Source organism: Vanacampus margaritifer, chromosome 7, assembly GCF_051991255.1.
Source record: "Vanacampus margaritifer isolate UIUO_Vmar chromosome 7, RoL_Vmar_1.0, whole genome shotgun sequence".
Taxonomy (NCBI): domain Eukaryota; kingdom Metazoa; phylum Chordata; class Actinopteri; order Syngnathiformes; family Syngnathidae; genus Vanacampus; species Vanacampus margaritifer.
This window is the reverse complement of record NC_135438.1, coordinates 10,726,884-10,746,302: the sequence shown is the minus strand read 5'-3', so window position 1 is coordinate 10,746,302 and position 19,419 is coordinate 10,726,884. Positions and strand designations below refer to the sequence as shown.

Here is a 19,419-nt window from a genome sequence, read left to right as displayed (position 1 = left end):
TTTGATGATTGTTGTCACAATGAACAGAACATTTGTAGCTAATATAAAAGTTGCACATTAACCATAACGGTGCATCAAGCAGAACATTTAGTACCCAAAAAGCAGCTATCTTAAGGATTTAACCCTGGAGAACCCACGGGGTCAAATTTGGCTCCTATAAATTCTGCTACTCAAATAACAAAGACCTATTTTTTATTTTATTTTATTTTTTACAAATTTAACTTCAAAAGTCCAGAGTGCCACTTCTGACCCCTGCATGGGGCCATCTAGTGGATGAATATTGCACTTACATGAGCCAGAGTGGTGGTGACAAGATGGCTGGCAACATGCTGTTTTGTTGAGCTGGAAATGAATCCAAACAAAACCATCTTCTCAGCAAACCATCAGATGGTAAAATTGTGTTTTTTTTTGTTAATCTATTTCATATCATGTTGCAGAATGCCTAGGAGTATGTTTTATATATACTGTATATTTGATAAATTAGCAACTCTGAGTTAGTTCAAAAAACAAGGGTTAAAATTGAAAAAACATATATTTTGGTGTTCAGTGAACTTAGAGCAGTCATTTAATGTATAATTCATAATTTTCCAAAGAACAAAGGGGTTCTTGGGTTCTCCAGGGTTAAATGTTTCCTGTTTTGATGCTAACCTATCGCTGCGGGTGTGGGACACACGTTTTAATTTTTCATGCTAAGTTTGCTAAGAAGCCACATTGGTGATTAAAGAGGAAATAATATGCCCAGCCTTGATACTAAGGTAAGGTAACTAGTAAACTACCAAGTGACTCTTTAATTGAAACCAATAGTCTGAGATTTTTGGTTGCTAAGCTAATATAGCTTGGCAACTGGCTTCAAACAACAGTAGAATTGGAAAAATATAAACAAAATTGGCGACCTCTGTATTTACAGTTTTGATGCTATGCTAAAGTAGCTACCAAGAAGACACTGAGGACAAAAACATTTCTAGTGCTGGTCCTAAGGTAACCAACAGGGTGAGATTCATCATCAGTAACAAAAATTATAGAGTTTTCTGTATGCAAAACTAAGGTAGCTACCAAACTACTTTTTGGATTAAACCAAGATAGTTTGAGAGATCGCTGTGTGTTTCAAGATTGGATGCTAAAATAAGTTAGCTAGGGAGTTGTTAATTGAACCAACAGAATGTGTCTTTCTTGTCATGATGCTAAGCTAAGATAGATAGTGTCAAACTGCTGGCTCATGCCTATTCAAAGATGGTTTAGTAGTCTGACAGAAATAAATCCCAAACTCCCAAATGCAAGTTTAAGATATGATCACAGGCTGGACGCCTCCCTGATGCTGTTGTACATGATGGGTCGTTAGTGCTTTAAGTGCTGAAAGTCGGATCGCACCGATCAATAGGACATTACTGAGAGCAGTGCAGGTCATATCCAGTGTTTATGGTACATATTCATAAGGCCTGTTACATTTATTTTTCAGCAACATTTGGCATTTGTCTCTTTGGAAATGATACACTTAAGAACATTTAGGGGTGTCAAGCTCATTTTTGTCATGGGCCATATCATAATTATGGTTTCCCATAGAGGACTCTTATGATTATGAAAACCATAGTCACCTCATCATATTAATGGCTCTGGCAATTGATTGTTACATACGTTAATAACAGATTGAATTTGAAATTAAAAGTTTAATTGTGAAATTTGTGGCACGTAAGTATTTGTTCCTATTAAGCAAGAAACAAAGTAGACACTATTTGCTTTAGTGGGCCCCATAAAAAGATACAGTGGGCTGAATCTGGCCCCTGGGCCTTGAGTTTGACACCTTTGATTTAAATAACACAGGTATGTTCATCAATGCAGCCTATTCCTATGAGAATTTAGTAGAATTCGGTACATAAGTTCTGTTACTATTATAAAACCTAAGTATTTCTCTTGATGAAACATATAGGAAGGCATGAAACGTTTTGAAATGATGGCAGAATCTAGAATTTCCGTGGCAAAATATAACACAGCATATCGGCCATGTTTGTGGGATATGATTCTGCGGGACTCGCTGCGTACATGCATCTGAAGATTACTCCAGCTCAACCGTAATGTGTAACCTTTTAGTATGATTTTCTTCTTGTGAGGAGCGTTTCAGACATAGTCCATGAAGACATCCGCGGTATTCTGCAGTAAAGGCTGGTTGGGGGCCGTGGTGCTGCACACAGAGCTCAGCCTCCGCGACGGTGCCCTCTGATGGTCTGAGGGACCTGCAGCGTTGCTCAGCCTCAGGTAAACCTGCCAGATGACAGACATAAGCTTGATTTTTTTTTTTTTTCTGACATCCCCCAACAAGCAAACACTTCCATTCCGCATCTCAACATTCTGAATAAGTTGAATTATAATGAACAAAGCATCACGAGGGAAAGGCATGTGGTATTATAAGACAATCCAAATCATTCATGGTTTGCTCTACTTACATTCCGGGTATTTTCTGACAGAAGAAGCTCAGTCCTCTCGACCAGTTTTCTGAAAGAGGGTCTTTTCAAAGGGTCCTGATTCCAGCATGAGAGCATCATGTCATACCTGGAGGGGCACGCATTCCCTTTCATTAGAAATGTAACCAACCAAATCCTAAAAATTAACTAATTCTAAAATCTGTTTACTTTTACGAAATTAAAAAAAAGTGTGTCGCTTTGGTATGATATTTTGTATGCATAACCATATTTTGTATGCATAACCAAACACAGAAAAAGTTAGTCGCTGATGGAGTAGGGATTCACTCGCCTGACATTTGTCCTGATAGCTGTCATGATCTGTGCTCTTGTTGATTTAGTTTTGATTAGATTTTGTTTAATCATTCTCCCGTGTCCCTTTTTTCATGTCTGTCTTTTTTTTTTTCTGTGTGTCTAATCAGCTCCCTCAGCCACTCGTGTCTTGTCAAGGTGTTCCTCGTCAGTTTGTTTGTACAGTTCCCTGGTTTCTTTCAATCTACGTCAGCGACGATGTAAATTTGAGTGTGAATGGCTGCCTGTCAATACAGTACTTACATCTCAATGGGAGCAAACACAGGCTTGCTCATCCTGTGGCCCTCTTGAATCAGTCGATAAAATGCCGAGCCCACCTGCATCCCGGGATATGGACTGTTACCTGTATCATACAGTATTTTTTACATGGCATGAAACATATCTGTCTATTCACTTGGTTAATAATACAGTCGCTTCTCAGACGTTCTACAACTGAGCCGCAGTTTTAAATTGTTTACCAAGTGAGAAGATTTCCCACAGTAAGATGCCGTAGGACCACACGTCACTCTCATATGTGTAGACACAATCAAAGATGCTCTCAGGAGACATCCACTTGACTGGAAGACGCGCCTGCATGGATGATAGGCCGTCACAATATGGAGTGTGAGTAACTTTTGAAAAGAAAAAAAAATTCCATAGCTAGTGAAACGGATTTTTGAATTGCAGAATGGAAGGGTTCCCATTTTTCATACGGATTACACCAAAACAACAGAAGACATGCCTATTTTTCTTTCTTATTTCAATAAAATGTGGACAGAGAATCAAGAAAAATAATAGTAGGAGGGATCATTTATGAAGAAAGTAGAGGAGGAAGGATTATGGAAAGAAGTGACTGGAGATGGCATTCTCTCAATATTTTAGCAAGTTAATGTGAAATACAGGGTGTCACTAAAGTTTGGAGACAAAATAAATATCATTCATCTACTCATTTCCTGTATACTATTTAAGGTCACGGTCAAGCTGGAGCTTATCCCAGCTGCCTTTTGCACTGGACTGATCCTGAGCCAATCACAGGGCACAAACAGACAAATGTTCACGCTCACATTTACACCTATGGAGAATTTAGAATCTTCAGTGAACCTAACATGTTTGTGTTTTGGAAAGTGGGAGGAAACCAGAGTATCTGGAGAAAACCCACACAAGCACAGGGTGAACAGGCCGGAAGCAAGATTCAAACATTTAGAACTGTTAGAGAGATGTGCTTACTAACATGTTGTCCTACGGAAGCGTATTGCATTCACTTGAAAAAAAAAAAAACTCCTGTTTTTCTGACTTTGTTTTTTGAGTATTTTTTTTTATTTTCTGTTTTTCTGAATATTTTTTTCTATTTTACTGTATATATTCTTTCTGTCAAAAAAATATTCAGAAAAACAGGATGAAAAATTACTTAGAAAAAACAGAAAAAATATATTTTAAAAAACAGAGCTGGTCTTTTTTTCGGAGTAATTTTTTTTTTTTTTTAACCTCTGAACTCCAAGTGACTTGTTGCAGACTCGCTAATAGCGGAATCAGACACTTTCCCGCATACCTCCATATTCAATAAGATGGTCATGTTTACTTACTAGCTCTCAATAAATAAATGAATGTGTATACTGTATTGTGGTTTGTTCTCTAATCTCTGAAGGAAAACCCTTTTTAAAAAAATATTCAGAAAAAAACGTAAAAAAATATTCTGAAAAACAGAAAAATAATTATTTATAAAACAGAGAAAAATTACTCAGAAAAACTGAAAAACAATTATTCTGGAAAAAAAGAGGATTTTTTTTTAAGACAGAAAAAAAATATTCCAAAAAACAGGGAAACAAATATTCAATAAAACAGAAAAAAATACTCCCAAAAAACAAAGCTCCCCCCAAAAATTTGTCAGAAAAACAGGACTTTTTTTTTTTCAAGTGAATGCAATACGCTTCCGTATTGTCCTGTACGTGCAGAATATATGAATAGTACTGTGGCATAAAATCAGGTTCCAGGTTCAAGGAAAGAGATGCAATTTCTGCTCCATGTTGAGATGTCACGTTACAGACACACATGTCACTGTGATGTAGTACAAATATAACTATGACCTGTGTTGCACAAAAACCAAAAACTACCGGTATCAACAACAACAACAAAGAATTCCATGTCCTGAGATGGAAGAATAGAAAGAAGGATTGAAAGATTAGGACGTGCTGAACTCACATTGCCGCGAAGCACGTAGCTGGAATCGGTAGTGATGTCCCGTGCCAAGCCAAAGTCACAAATCTTGGCTACCCTGCCGTGAGTCAAGAGAACATTTCTGGCTGCGAGGTCCCTGTGGATGCACTGCACGAACACAACACAAACACGGATGTGTGTATATTGACTTTGGAACTGGTTCTGGTAGTGATGAATCATTAGCTTGTGCAAGTGTACCTAATATTGTGGCCAGTGATTAAATCCTTAATTATGTGAACTAGCTGACTTACATTCTTAGATGTGATGTACTCCATCCCTTTGGCCGCCTGGTAGGAGAAGCTCAAGAGGTCTTCAGCTGCCAAAGAAAGCTCATCTGCATCTTCTAAAAGAGACCAGAAACTATACAGTATTAATTATGCAAGCAAGTCATGGTGTGCAGTGCATGATGGGAAAAAGTTTACCTGACTGTGAGGACCTTTCTTTGTCTGAGGAACGCATGGGCATATATTCTGTACCCGTCACTTCTCTGCTGCACACATACACATATTAATAATAATAAGAAGAAGAAGAAGAAAAAAAAGTTCATCACATGATTTGTTATGAAATGTTACATAACATGTAATTTTACAGTGAGTGCGAGATTACCCTGCAGGATCTGCTTGCTTGGAGACGTTGCGATAGTAACCGTCTCCCGTTTGGGAAATTAGGAAGGACTCTCTTTTTCTGCGCAAGAAGTTGAGGAGGTCGCCATAGCAACAGTATTCAGTGATCACTAAAATTGGACCTGGGAGGATGCAGAGATTTCATAAAATCAATTGGACTGCAACACTCAAATATGGAGATGCTGTTGGTGATTATAAGTAGTTCATTATCGCATCAGTCGACTCAATAGACATTTGCATGGACAAATTGGGATAATATGAAAGCTGTGTGACTAAACAGCAATATATTTAGTCTAGTCAGTATTCAATAGCTTCAAATGAGGACTTTTGATGCCAAGTGTCTTTCTACTTATTTGATATCCATCAAGATGCTGCAGAGTGGTCAATTCCAAGGCCCAGACAGCTAAAGCTTCTTGTCAGGGCTGGCTGCCATTGACTTGACTGTCCAATATCTGATTTCTATTAAAAGCATAATAACTGAAAGACTAAGATAAAGAAATCAATAATTAAGCCGAGCAAAAGCAAAGGAAAGACGATGAAAGTTTGATTCAACTCTCTTATTTTTAGGTTCCTCTCACCTCCGACCGTGCAGGCTCCCAGCAGGTTGACGATGTTCATGTGGTTGCCGAGGTAACTGAGCACCTTCAGCTCTGACATCAGTGCCTCCTTCTCCGTGGCGTGAGCGTTGGCTGCGATGACATCATCATGGGGGATATTGAGGCCTCCACACGTTGCATATCATGTTGCAAACCAAGGTAAAAAAAATAAAATAAAAATAAGACAACTTACGTTTGAGCATCTTGACGGCAACAGTCGTGACTGTGTCAGCTGAGCACAGGCCATACGCGGTGGCCCTCACCACCTTTCCAAAAGCTCCAGAACCCAGAGTTTTACCTGTGTATTCACACAGATGACCATTTAACATCATCCAGATTTTATAAAAAGTGTAAACACAATTATTAAAGAGGAAGTCAACTCCATGTAGCCCCACTAGTCAAAATATGGCATTTTGGTTATTTTTGCGTTTGTGGAATATGAGTTATGAAGCAAAATCCAGCCGTTGTATCCATCTCAGGGGGCGGCCATTTTGCCACTTGCTGTCAAGTAAATATTACATCACAGTTGCTCAGGCCTCAGGTAACAACCAATCACAACTCAGCTGCAGAAAACAGGTGAGCAGTGATTGGTCGTTACCTGAGCCTTGAGCAACTGTGATGTCATGTTCAATTGACAGCAAGTGGCAAAATGGCCGCCCCCTGAGATGGATAAAACGTCTGGATTTTGCTACATAACTCATATTCCACAAATGTAATATTAATCAGAATGTCATGCTTAGACTAGTGAGGTCACATATAACATATATTATTGTCAAGGAATTTTTAAGGTTGACTTCCCTTTTAATTGTCATACCAAAGCGGAGCTTCTGTCGAGAAAACTCCCATTTAGAGTCGTAGGGAAGCTGGGTGGGGTCAAAGTAAATATAGTTGTTGCCATGGATACTCTCAATGACTTTCCACTGGATTTGGAATTTAGGTTTCTGTTTGAAAGGGGAAGAAAGGAAGAGGTAGGTTATTTATTTCATATTTATTTCCGCCACCAAATACCTGTACAGTTTAACAAAAAAACAAAAAAATCCTTTTGCAAAGACAGTGATGCTTAATTTTTATTGACACTCTCAGAGAGGTATTATTAAAAACAATGGCATTATTTTTGTTTTATTTTGCAGTGACGGCATCATACTGAGAACTGTTTTTCATATTTTGATTACTTCACGTAAAAATACGAGAAAAACATTATTTTATTCATGATATATTTGTAAAGAAGGTTATGTTTATAATTTATTTGTTCATTGATAATTTCTGAGAGTGCTTTATTTTATTTTAACATTTTTATTAAATGGCAACTTAATAAAAATGTTTATATATATATATACATTTAAAGTCTGGGAAAATCTGATGATATATATATATATATATATATATTTTTTTTTAATACTAATCATGTATTGGATTATTTGTTTTATATACAGTACAGGTGTATCTAATATTGTAGCTGATAGTTGTATGTTTGTTTGGTGTCCCTTTATCCGCCCCATGTACAATAATTTGCTCTCCGTGCACTTTACATGCTGATGTAAGCCAGTTATCTTGGAACCTGAGTCACTGCACTGGAAAAACAGCAAGATGTCATCATGCCGTTGCCGACGTGTGCCAATTGAATCTCTCTAATGGTTGACTGAGTCATTTCATCTTCATTAAAACACATTCAGATTGTTTAAAAAAGGCTATATTCAGGATATCGTTTGCTGATGCTGACTTTAATCACACGTAAAAAAAGGAGGCATGACTCATCAGAGATGAGTGCAGTTCCTTTGCAAGTCATTTTAACGGCAGTTTGTATTTCGTGACTCAACATGACTGATCAAAACCATTCAAATACGAAATCATGATGTGGCATTTTGGGGTGTATTTGCCTTCTTACCTGCATGTACTTATAGAGCAGCACCACCAGGATGAGGCAGAGGAAGGCGCCGATGGCCACCATGCCAGTTAGAAGTGGGGTGAACAGTTTATGCGGGACGAGTCGCTCTGTTCGAGGAACAAAGCCGCAACCCAGGAGTTACACACACATCTTTACACATAACACAGGGCCTCAGACGACCCCGGCCTCAGGATTAAGACAGGCAGCTGCAGCAGTGGCGTTTGTTTGTGTGTCTTGGATTAGCGTGTCAACACCATCTAATCCTAGCCTGCATTGTCAGCATATGCTAATCTCATTCAATCTGTAGCCAATAACCACACACCTGGCCTGCACAGACACACACATATGGGGTCAAAGAGTTTGTTTATGTGGATCTTTGTGGTGGGGTTTAGGAAATAACGTCCATGCAGTCGTCTAAAAATGTGTGTGTGTGTGTGTTTTAGAGATATTAACGATGTAGTACCACTGATTGAGAAGAGCGTATAAGCTTCCTCCCGCTCTGTCGAGGCCACACACTCCAGTGTATGATAGTTGCCATGCTCCTTGCTGATGTTCAATCGGCTCTCCACCTCACTCCTACTGAAGGTGGACTCTGTCACCATGGCGACATCCGCAGTCTCCCATTGGGTGGCATTGGGTAGGTGTGAGCACCTGAGGAGAGGTCATGTGGAAGGTCATTTCTGTAATATTCCACCCCTTACAACTATTCAGCAAATCATGATCATTTGTGCAATTGACAGGCTGCAGTGAGATTTATAATGTAGTCATTTTAATATTTTAATTTTAATTCTAGAATTTACTATGGTTTCTCGACCTAACCTACGCTACCTAACCTAGTTACTCGTACTTTACTTGATCCTTTGTATTATATTACTATATTACATTTTAATAATAAGATAATATTTATGAAATCAATCAAAATCAGATTAAATCAGTTATATTATTAATTAGTATTAATAAAGACAAATATATTATTCACTGTGCATGTAAAATTGTTTAACTCAATTAGTTATCAAATTAGATTAAAAAATATATATTTTTAAAGAAGAAGAATGAATGAAGACAGTTTAATTAATCAATTTTAGTTTAAAATAAATAAATAAATAAATTGATGCAGCAAGTGTTATTAGATTCTCAATAATGTAAACGCTCGATGAGCCGGATTTAAAACCCCTTCAGACCCATAAATGGTTGCAGTGGACATGACATATTCGCGTATCTAAACCAATAAAACGCATAATTTGGATGATGTCAACACGTCAGGTTCATGATTGGATCATAACTAACCAATCACAATCGCAAGTTGATTTGCATGATGTTCATGTTAAAAATGTTGTATAGAAGTTGGTAAGTTTACAACACTTTACAGCCATATTATCCTGGCGTCCACTATAACAACTAAAAACATGAGATAACCCCCCACCCCCCCAAAAAAATTTCCCATGTTGTTGTTATGTGGGAAAAGAGTCAAAATCAACAACAATATACGCGGGTCTGAAGGGGTTACAGAACGGAACAGACCGTATGTTGCCTGCAGGCCATACAATACCCACCCATGTAATATACTGTATTTTAACTTAATTTCGCAATTAACATATTTTGCTACTCTGTTTAATAACTGTACTGTAGGTTTAGCCTACCTACAAAACTTGGTTAGCTTGAAACAAGAATATTTGGTTAGCCATAGTCAAAAGGTGTTACTTGGTTCATTTTAGCTTACTTGTTTAGCTTCATGGATGTAAAGTAATTCAAAAAATTGAACCAATAAGTTATTTTTATGGAACTAAACTATTCTTGACTAAAAAAATGTAGCTTTACTAAATAAAACAACTTATTGGTTAGCATTAGACATAAAAAATATGTCATTAGCTTTTGGAATTATATGATTAATTTTGAGTAACACTTGGTTACATCTCACCAAATTCCATTTTTGTTGCATTTTCAGGGTGAAAACATTGATTAAGAATAACATAAAGAAGTACGCTAAGATTATTGTGGACAGGCAGAATATGACATTCTTGCGCTATACAGAAAATATTGATGCAAGTGGATGCAAGTGATACCTTGTGTGGGGAACGTCACAGATGTACCAGCTGATTTTTGGAACTGGGTGACCAGCGGCGACGCACCGCACCTGACCATCGACTGGCCCTTCCTGGGCGATGATGACCGGCTTACCTTGTACAGTGAGTAGACAACATAAATCAGATGCTCCCCAAACCTTGAGGAACTGTGTTAATGTAGAAGAATTCACTTACTATTGACATATACGTGAAATAGATGGTCGACGGATGCGTCTTCATGACTGGCTGAGAATTTATAGACGCCACCTTCCGAGCCAAGAACCCTCACCAGTTTCAGCTCACTAATGAACCTAAATGTAAAGTCACGAGATTTATTATTGCGTGTGGGCGAGTGCTCTCACTCTGGAGTCTCACTACATGCTACGATGATACCTGTATTTGTGTTGGTGGATAGTGATGACATGCTCTGTGGTGTTCAGCAGTCGTTTGTCATTGTAAGACCAAGACAGAACACTGGGAGATGGATACGCCTCTAAGTCCACTCTGAGATTCAGGCTCTCCCCTTCACGGACGCCAGCCTGGATGGGACTTGGGCGGCTTAACATGGTAATGAAACCCCTGTCTGTACAACATATGGGGGATTTTAATGATATGTGGTAAATGCTATTATAGGTTCTTAAATTATTTTGTAAGCTAACTACTAAGAATTCACATGCAATTTATAAAGCAATTTCAATTTCTGGTCTTACAGTTGCATATCACTGGGCATATAAAATAAACCACACTGCAATCATATCCAGACAGGTTTAATGGATTAAATAAAAGAGCCGTTAGCTTCTTCAATACAATTTTAAATGTGCCTTTTGTTATCAGGCTTATGAGTCCAGTTAGTGGTGTACCAGAAAAGCCGCTCCTGCTGTATTAGGAGACCGTTTTTTAGTGTTTGTTCTGTCGTTTTATTTGCTTCTAAAACATGGCACCACCTTGCCTTGGTCTTGTCAACCAGTCATGTCCTAACATGTCCATATAGGCTGTTATGGGTGCTCCTCAAAGAAACTTTGAAATATGGGCTTGGATGTTTCTTTAGGGCCCCTGATTTGCATAGTATGCAAATGAAGGCTAACTTTTAAGGCATTGGCTTTAGTTATTTTTGGTAGGTAAGAAGTCTACAGTCTACATATATGGAACCCATGGAGAAGAAGTGTTGGCTGATGCACAATTCAAGTGGATGACATCATATTGATACTTGTTTTAACAGCTCCTTTAGCACCGTGACATTAACCTTTCTATAGGGTTGCTGAAGAGGACAAATTGCTTCAGAGTGGTTTAAAGGTTCCATACCGTACAATATGTGATGGTGTATTGTATCAATCATGCTTTTATTGGAAATTCCATAACGAGATGCAATGATGTAATACCATCTCAATGGACTCAGTACTGTATATTTGCTTTAATACTTACCGCAGACATCCAGGTGCAGTGCCGTGGAGCTTCTGCCTCTCTCGTTGTGGGCCGAGCAGCGGTACGTCCCCGAGTCTGTTCGCTTTACGGATCCAATTGAGAGCCGGGAGGCCCGTTGATAACCACGAGAGCCGGGCAGGATGTGTGAGGAGTGGGCTTCTTCCGGATGCTGCGACGGCAAAGTTAAGTGTTATTCCGTCTTCCGCTTACATACACCATAATATGAATTTTAAGACCGGAAGCCTGAGAAACAAAAAGTTCAACTCTTGATAATGTTTCATCACTGTAATTGTTTTAGCTTAACAAATCTTGAGGGAAAAACTTTTTATAGGACTTTGATGGAACTTGACCTTTAGGTAACCACCAGAGTTCATTGAATTTGTTGATGTCTTGGTGCCTGATCTAATGAAATTCCCTTTGGGCGTTTCTGACTTGTCACATTACATGAGAATGTGATGGATGTGACCTTTGATCATCAAAATCGAATCACTCTTGACACTGAATAAGGCCTTGAGTCTGGTTGAAGAAATTCAAGCATTCTTTGTTTTTTAGGACATGAATATGCAACGTAGGGGCATAGGAAACATATGCTATGTGGTTGGGCATTTTGGGGGTTGTCCAATAAACTTTCTGACTGTGCTGTGTAACAATATGATCAGATTTCAGTCACAATTTAAGTCTGTGTCACATTGTATAAAAAATAATAGACATAAGGATCCTATTAATGAAACGAAAATGAATGTTGACCTTCTCCAACCTAAATCATTAGTTCCGCACGCCACGTGTGCCTTTAGAGTAACCACGTGGTTGATATAAAACTCACCGCTGTTGATGGATAATCCCACTTGACATTAAAGTCTGGGTTGACATTGGAGGAGCTACAAGTAAGCTCAAACTTCTCTCCTTTCCGCAAGATAACCTTATCTCTCTGGGACAATGTGATGACCGGAAGCACCTGTGGAACTGCATAAAGTGCAAAAGGAGATAATATTAAGAAGGCATTCAAAAAAAGTCATTAGTTTTCCTTGGAACATTATTTTTAGTCGTGCAATTAATGGATTGGTTGAATAGATAAACATAACTCATCTGAAAAGCAATGAAGAATTTTGCAATCAACTAAAAGAGCCTCAAGTGTGTCTTCCCCATCTTTTCATTGGAAATAAATGAACACACGTGCACATGCATACACATATCGAATAACATTTGCATATCCATAGCCTTAGGCACACACAAACTGCCTGATTTACTGCTTTCAATAAATACCACTGACGTCACTAGCGGTTGTGTTTGGCAAAGGTTGTCATAAATCTATTTAACCCAAATGCCACCTTCATGCACTGTTACAAAGCTTTGTTCAGCATGGCGTTCTGTTAATCCCTGTGTCCTTCATCACAACCACGTTTTACTCCCTCTCTCCATCACTCAAAAAAGAGACCAATAACTCGTGTCTGTGTTTGGACATTGTGATGCTGTGCAGGGATAAGTACAAACATGAAGGTCAGCCCTTCATTCAACAGCAACATTTAGCATTGGGACAATTGAGAATGTCGATGTTTTGGATGCTAGTTATGTATCCAGTGGGTACTTTATAGTCGGTTGAGTATATCTTTATAGTATATCTACGTATGTTTGTTACCAGAGCAACATTCACATTTATTGACAATTAAGAGTCTTCAGTGAACCCAACATGGAATGTGGGTGGAAGCTGGAATACTAACCAGTAGGCCACCATGCTACAGTCTCAATTCATTAGCACCCAAATTACAGATCTAGTACAGCTCTAAGGACAACCGTTGGATGTCATTAAAACTTGGAGCTCGTTTACCTAGCAGCACGTCCACGGTGTATTGGCTCGATGTCACTTTATCCTCCCCAAGCTTCCCCACGCACACGTAGCAGCCTTCAAACTCTTTGCTTGCATTGCCGATGATGACGCCTTGCTCGTGGTGGGTCCAGTACCTCATAGCGGAAGGCAAAGGTCGCCCATCACACGTCTGCAAAGCCAGCAGCATGACTTCCGGGTTGGTCACGAGGCAGGGAATGGTGCAGTTCTCGCCCGCGCGCACCAGGATGACGTTTACCATAGTGCGCTGGAAGGCATTGGCAGAGTCTGTAAAACATGGAGAGTTCACATCCATGAGTCTATGAATGTAAGTCAAATCAGTTTTATTTTGAATAAACTCAAAGTTATCTCTCTTTGTCACGATTCACGAGGCTGTCTCCACGACAATGAGACGAAGTGTTTTGGCGTGCCGGCTAGGACCAAGGACACAGACTTACAGACACTCCGCTTCCACGTGTGCTAGTATTTGAGTTGCTGTGTGCTGTCTAGCTTATTCTGGGGCTGGATAGAGGGGTTGAGCAGCCGGGGGAGGGACAAGAGAATAATGGGCACAATAATAGCCAATGACAGCAACAATGGCAAAACTGGTCCGCTCGCACGCCTCTCCTTCACCTCCGACACCCACCTTTCACATATACGTAGATGGACGTGCTCTCCAGTGTAGTGTTATTGATGCACACGTAGCGGCCCATGTGGTAGGCTTGCACTGCAGGCACCTTGACAACAGCCACACCGCCGTCCTCCGCATCCCCCTCCAGTCTACGAGCGTTCTCCCTCTGCCACCTCAACCTGGATGTGGCGCCAGATGTGGTGGCATTGTCATGGCAATAGAGCTCCAGCCTCCCTCGCTTGGGAACAACTATGTGAGGCCCACTGGGAGAGATGACGGGCTTGCACCATCCTGGAATAAAAGACAAAGGATGAGTCTTAACATGCTCACAAGTTTTGGGACACCTGGCCATTACACCCACAAGACGGGAATATGGAAGAAAGTATTGAGTTACCGCCACATTGGAGCTATAACAGCTGCCGCTCTTCAAGGAAGACTTTCGACAAAATTTACATTTTGGGTATTTTCATCCAGAATAACGGAGTGCATGTAATATCACTTTTTTACTTACTTTATACTATACTTCCAAAAAGGGTCTGATATTTAGCTTTGGATGAAATATCAAGATGCACCTAAAATATTCCAAAACTTTTAAAGGTGAACTTAATTAGAGTTTCTCTAAAAGTTTGAATGCACAAGCTAAACTGTTGAGTGTTTCCGTACTTTCTGTTCAATAAAAAGGAAAAATTCACAGCAGATTGTGCAAAAATTGCTGAATCGTTGAACTGCTGGATGTGTATTAAAACATCACCCACGATCTGAATATTTCAAACCTTTTGTCTGTACATCAAACAAAAACGTCACAAAATGTTTGAATAATGAAATAATGGTGATCTTGTGTCAATTTACTCAGGTTTACTTTGTATGAAATCTGGGCTTGTTTAATTGAACACAAAGCTGATATAAATACAGGAAGCCGTGACTTAGGCTGTTGTGTGGATGGGAACGGGTGGTTTCACAGATTAATTGTATATATATATATAATTTGTAGTAATACAAAGACCAATTAAGTAAATTTTGAGACAAAATAAATACAAATAAAGTTTAGTAGTAGTAGTAGTATAGTATTATAATCACATAGCAAGTACCATCTCTTATAGGCCATTTTTGTCAATATAAGAAAATGAGTGATTTACGTTGTCATTGGTTTATTGTAGTGGTTCCTGGAACTGACTTTCATAAAGCCAGTGTGGGCTCAATTCCCATTCAATGCGGCATTCACATTCCTCTTGTGATTGACTAGCATTCAGTCCAAGATGTAGTCTTCCTTTGGCCCTAAATCAGCTGAGATAGGCTCCGGTCCCTGCCAGGACCATAAACCAGATACAGTAAGTGTTTTAGAAAATGGATGCATTGTTGTTTGTGATGATTTGTGCTAAAAGTTGTAAATGTTGCAATAAAGTTTTGGCAAAATATATTAAGCAGTGAGGCTTTTGCATAAGGGTAAGCGGTGAAGGGCCAGAATTTGCTGTTTGTGGAAAGATTAAAAAAAGTATATATTATTTGATCTGATTTTGTGTTCGCGCCACCTCTACCTGCCCTTTCTCTTTTTCTACTTCGAGTTGCCCAGGAAGGAGCTTAGTATGTGGAGCTTTTAATTTGCCAGGCAACAAGGAGCCATGTGACGTGATCAGGAAAAACAAACCAAGCAATTCTGTGACATTGTCTGTGTGATGTCTTATGTTGCCATTGGATAATGAAATTGGAAGTAAAAGAAAGCCCTGTAGTTTTCCTGGTAGCTAAGTTAATGCCGACATGTAGCTAAAATTAACAAAGATGGGAGAACAAAGCAGAGTACAGTACAGTAAATACGGTGCTTAATGTGATGATTAAATAGCATGTTTTGATTGGCACACAGCCACTGAAGATATAATGCTATCTAACCAGCGTTGCTTCATGGAATAATCAATAAGTATGAGCTGTATTTAGCTGAGTAATCATGACCTCAGGCCTCTAAAATCCTTCGCTTAGGATAAACATATAAATCTAACATTTCCATCTTAGTTTACTGCCAGTGAGCACTTTTCTCACTGCATGTTGGGCACTTTTTCAAGAACACTTACGTGACTGTTGTGCCTTCAGGCCCAACCGAACCAAGCTCCCAAGGACGCATTTCTGAAATGTCAACATCCACTTTTCTTTCTGGTGAAAAGCAAATGTTTTGCCTTTTAAGAAAGAGTAGCGAAATGTCACGGGAAGATGCCCCGTGGCTTTGTTTGCATTAAGAGGCGTCTTGTGCATTGAGATCTTTGTTTGCTTTACTCGAGTATTATTTCAGTTTGATGAATAATTGATTGGTTTCTAACCGACAACACACACCTGTTGCCTGGCGGGAGAAGACGCAATCCCCCCTTTCCTTTGCCTCCTCCTATTCCTTCATGGTGGTTATGCAAATAAGGACTGATACGATCTGTAAACCTAAGATCACAGGTTGAGTTAAACTGCACCGTCAAACTCCAGCGGATTTCTAGGAGCGGTGTTTAATGTTTCCTTCAGGATCACAAAAAAACTACTCACTACGTTACATTTCGAATGTTCCTACTCCGAATCAAAAACTATTTGTAAAACGTGCCCACAAATACAAGAGTACATGCGGTACGACAAAAGTTGATGATATTTAGTTTAATAAATTCATATTTTTGGTATTCTACTACTATATTCTCCACATATGGTCCAACTCAAGGTCCGCGTACCAGGTCATTTTATGTGGCCCACATTACCAGTTAGGCCACATTACCAGTTAGCAAGTCAATGATCACATTACAATTTTCCATTTTGTATTTACTCTGACAGTTTTGTTCCTCGTTAGTTTGCAGGAGTGACGACTTTCCACTAAACTTTGTGGATGGCTGGGGCATGGGACCGAGAAGAGCCTTTTCAATTTGGGATCATTTTGGTGAGCATCCAGATGAAGCGCAAAGCCATTTTACCCTTTGCTCAGTAATATATTTTGTCACTTTTCCATAATTTCTCAATAAATAATGTGTCAATATTCTTGACACTTTTTAGGCACATGGAAGAAAAAGGGCATCTATAAAAGGTGTGCAGTTGAATCTAAATGTATTTATTAATTGGCCTTAAACCTAGAGTTATTTACATTATGTTCAATAGTGATGATTTGATCTTATATATCCATCAGGTCCAAGTAATCCCCAAATATTCAACCCCCAAACAAGAGTTTACAAGAACAACACATGCTGAGCATATTCACAACACAGAATTGTAATACTCTAAAAGAGTAAGTGAACGGAAATGTGTTTCCTACCTGTCAGTGGTAGAAAAATCAAATGTGATGCAAAAACAATCCACAGGCATGTCATGCTGAAGTTTTCCATCTTGGCTCTATTCCATGTGTCTCATGACATCCTGCACAGTCACAATAACACTCCAAACTGGATCCAACCTGGCAAGAACAGATATACTCTAATGTAATGCGGGCATAAGGAAGAGCTCCCTGTGATGGATACAGTGACTAGTAAAGACAGTCCTGAGCCTCTCCTCCTCACTACTCCCCTCCCTCACTTGGGCACCTCCCCCCAGTCCCGCATTGGCTGGAGGCGCGCCAAAAGTGATGAGAGGCGCATTTACTGGAAATTTAGTTGACAATTTCCAGCCTGTACGCATTATTATGGAAAGAATACGCAATAACTGGTCCAATTGTTTTGTCTTGTGCTAATTTGTCTTGAGGAGTTTAATGTGTTAAATGTGCCACTTCTCACATTTGAGTGCTGCCCGCTGCGATTGCTGAGAGCTCAGTCTGTCGCCAACCGAGGCACTTTCTGCCTTCACAAACATTCAGTTTTGCCTTTGACTTAATAAAATGTTTATTATGGTGGGTGTGACTGCATCGTACTGAAAGATATTTCCGATACTTTGACACTTTTAAATAGATGAATATAATAGTCAAAACCTAATAATACTTGTTAGTTAATTAGATTACCTTCTTTTTTTAAAAAATTATTATTAGTAGTAGTAGGCCTATGTTAATTGAATTAACGGTGACAACTGGCAAGTGGTTGGAAATGTTTGCATTAGAAATTTATTACCTCTCAAGTTTGCATTTGCTTACTTTAGGGTAAAAGTTGTGTGTTTGCCTAATGTAATGAGGTCCATTACAAAAGCTGTATAACATGACGAAGATAAGAATACTCACTGTTTATGGTTCGAGAAGTAATAATAATAACAAAAGATCAGCAATATCAAAAACAGCCCTGAATATGTCCATCAAAATTGAGTAATATTACAGTATAAGGATTTTAGATGGTTAATTTCAATACAGTTTAGTAAACTTTTGCTGTTGTATAGCTGTTGAATTTCTCAATCAGATACTATTTATTTTCATTTTTCTATCCTTTTTTTTTTTTTAAGCAGCAAGTCAACCCAAGAACTTTCTTCGTAAAACGCAACATTTTGATTATTGTTGTGTTTGTGGAATATGAATTAAGGAGCAAAATCCACCTGTTTTTATCCATCTCAAGGGGTGGCCATTTTGTCACTTGATGTTGACTGAAAATGACAACACAGTTGCTCAGAGCTAAAGATCAATTACGGCCCACCTATTTTCTGAGTTTGGTCATGTGACATTCACAAGGTTAGCCGTGATTGGTTGCTACTTAAGCCCTGAGCGACTGTGATCTCATTTTCAGTCGACATCAAGTGACAAAATGGCTGCTCCCTGAGATAGATAAAAACAGGTGGATTTTACTGCTTTATTCATATTCCACAAACGCAAAATTAATCAGAATGCTTTGTTTAGACTAGTTGGGCTGCTTTGAACATTTAATTATAAAGGAAATATTGAGTTGACTTCTTTTTTAAAACAAAACAAATGTCAAATGTTGATTTTCAGAGATAGTCATCCACTAAATTGAAGATACACGTTTTGACTTTTTGGCTTTGCATGTTGTCATCTGTGGTCACTGCAAGCGGTGAGATGGTAAAAACTAATGAACACAAGAGGCCAAAGGCATGTGGAGCCTCTTGCGTCTTATTCACAAAGAAAACATCAGTCTCTTGGGCCTAATGAGATTTTATCGATACGTCAAACCTTCCGGCGGCGGCATGAAACAGGCACTTTATCCTGAGATTGCTTCTGAGAAACATGTGAGCGGACAGTGGGGCTCTGTTGTGTGTGTGTGTCCCCGCCCCCCTTTTCTTATGCACATGATGAATTTCTCATTTCTTTGCATCGCCCTATGGCTGTTTGCGCATTTTTGAGCTTATGATAGGGTTTGCGTGATTGCTTTTGTGTCTTTTTGGTCACTATCTTGACACACTTAATGTGTGTGGCCACAAAATCCTCTCAAAAGGGTGGATCTTATTCCTGTGAAACAACTCGGCCCAGTTTAATGAAGTGGATCGACTAAATTGTCTTTGTGTATCCACTCCATTGCTGTGATAACACCCTTTTTCCGTAGTA

At 39.0% G+C, this 19,419-nt stretch overlaps 1 protein-coding gene across 2 annotated transcripts; it reads right to left on the bottom strand.

The window, feature by feature from the left end:
• Positions 1-471: 471 nt before the first annotated feature.
• kitb (KIT proto-oncogene, receptor tyrosine kinase b) lies at positions 472-17,467 on the bottom strand. 2 transcript variants are annotated; one of them, XM_077571692.1, is made up of 21 exons: positions 17,266-17,467; positions 14,016-14,291; positions 13,373-13,657; positions 12,371-12,510; positions 11,548-11,716; positions 10,519-10,708; positions 10,321-10,436; positions 10,126-10,240; positions 8,526-8,713; positions 8,063-8,169; positions 6,992-7,118; positions 6,371-6,475; positions 6,160-6,270; positions 5,565-5,703; positions 5,381-5,448; positions 5,210-5,301; positions 4,944-5,066; positions 3,224-3,335; positions 3,009-3,108; positions 2,439-2,544; positions 472-2,256 (listed from the first exon to the last, which is right to left on the bottom strand). In XM_077571692.1, the coding sequence occupies exons 1-21, from the start codon at positions 17,333-17,335 to the stop codon at positions 2,113-2,115; spliced, it is 2,883 nt and encodes a 960-aa protein (XP_077427818.1). In that variant the 5' UTR covers positions 17,336-17,467; the 3' UTR covers positions 472-2,112. The 2 variants fall into 2 exon arrangements, with proteins under 2 accessions (XP_077427818.1, XP_077427820.1); XM_077571694.1 differs by having other exon boundaries at positions 5,381-5,445.
• Positions 17,468-19,419: the final 1,952 nt, after the last annotated feature.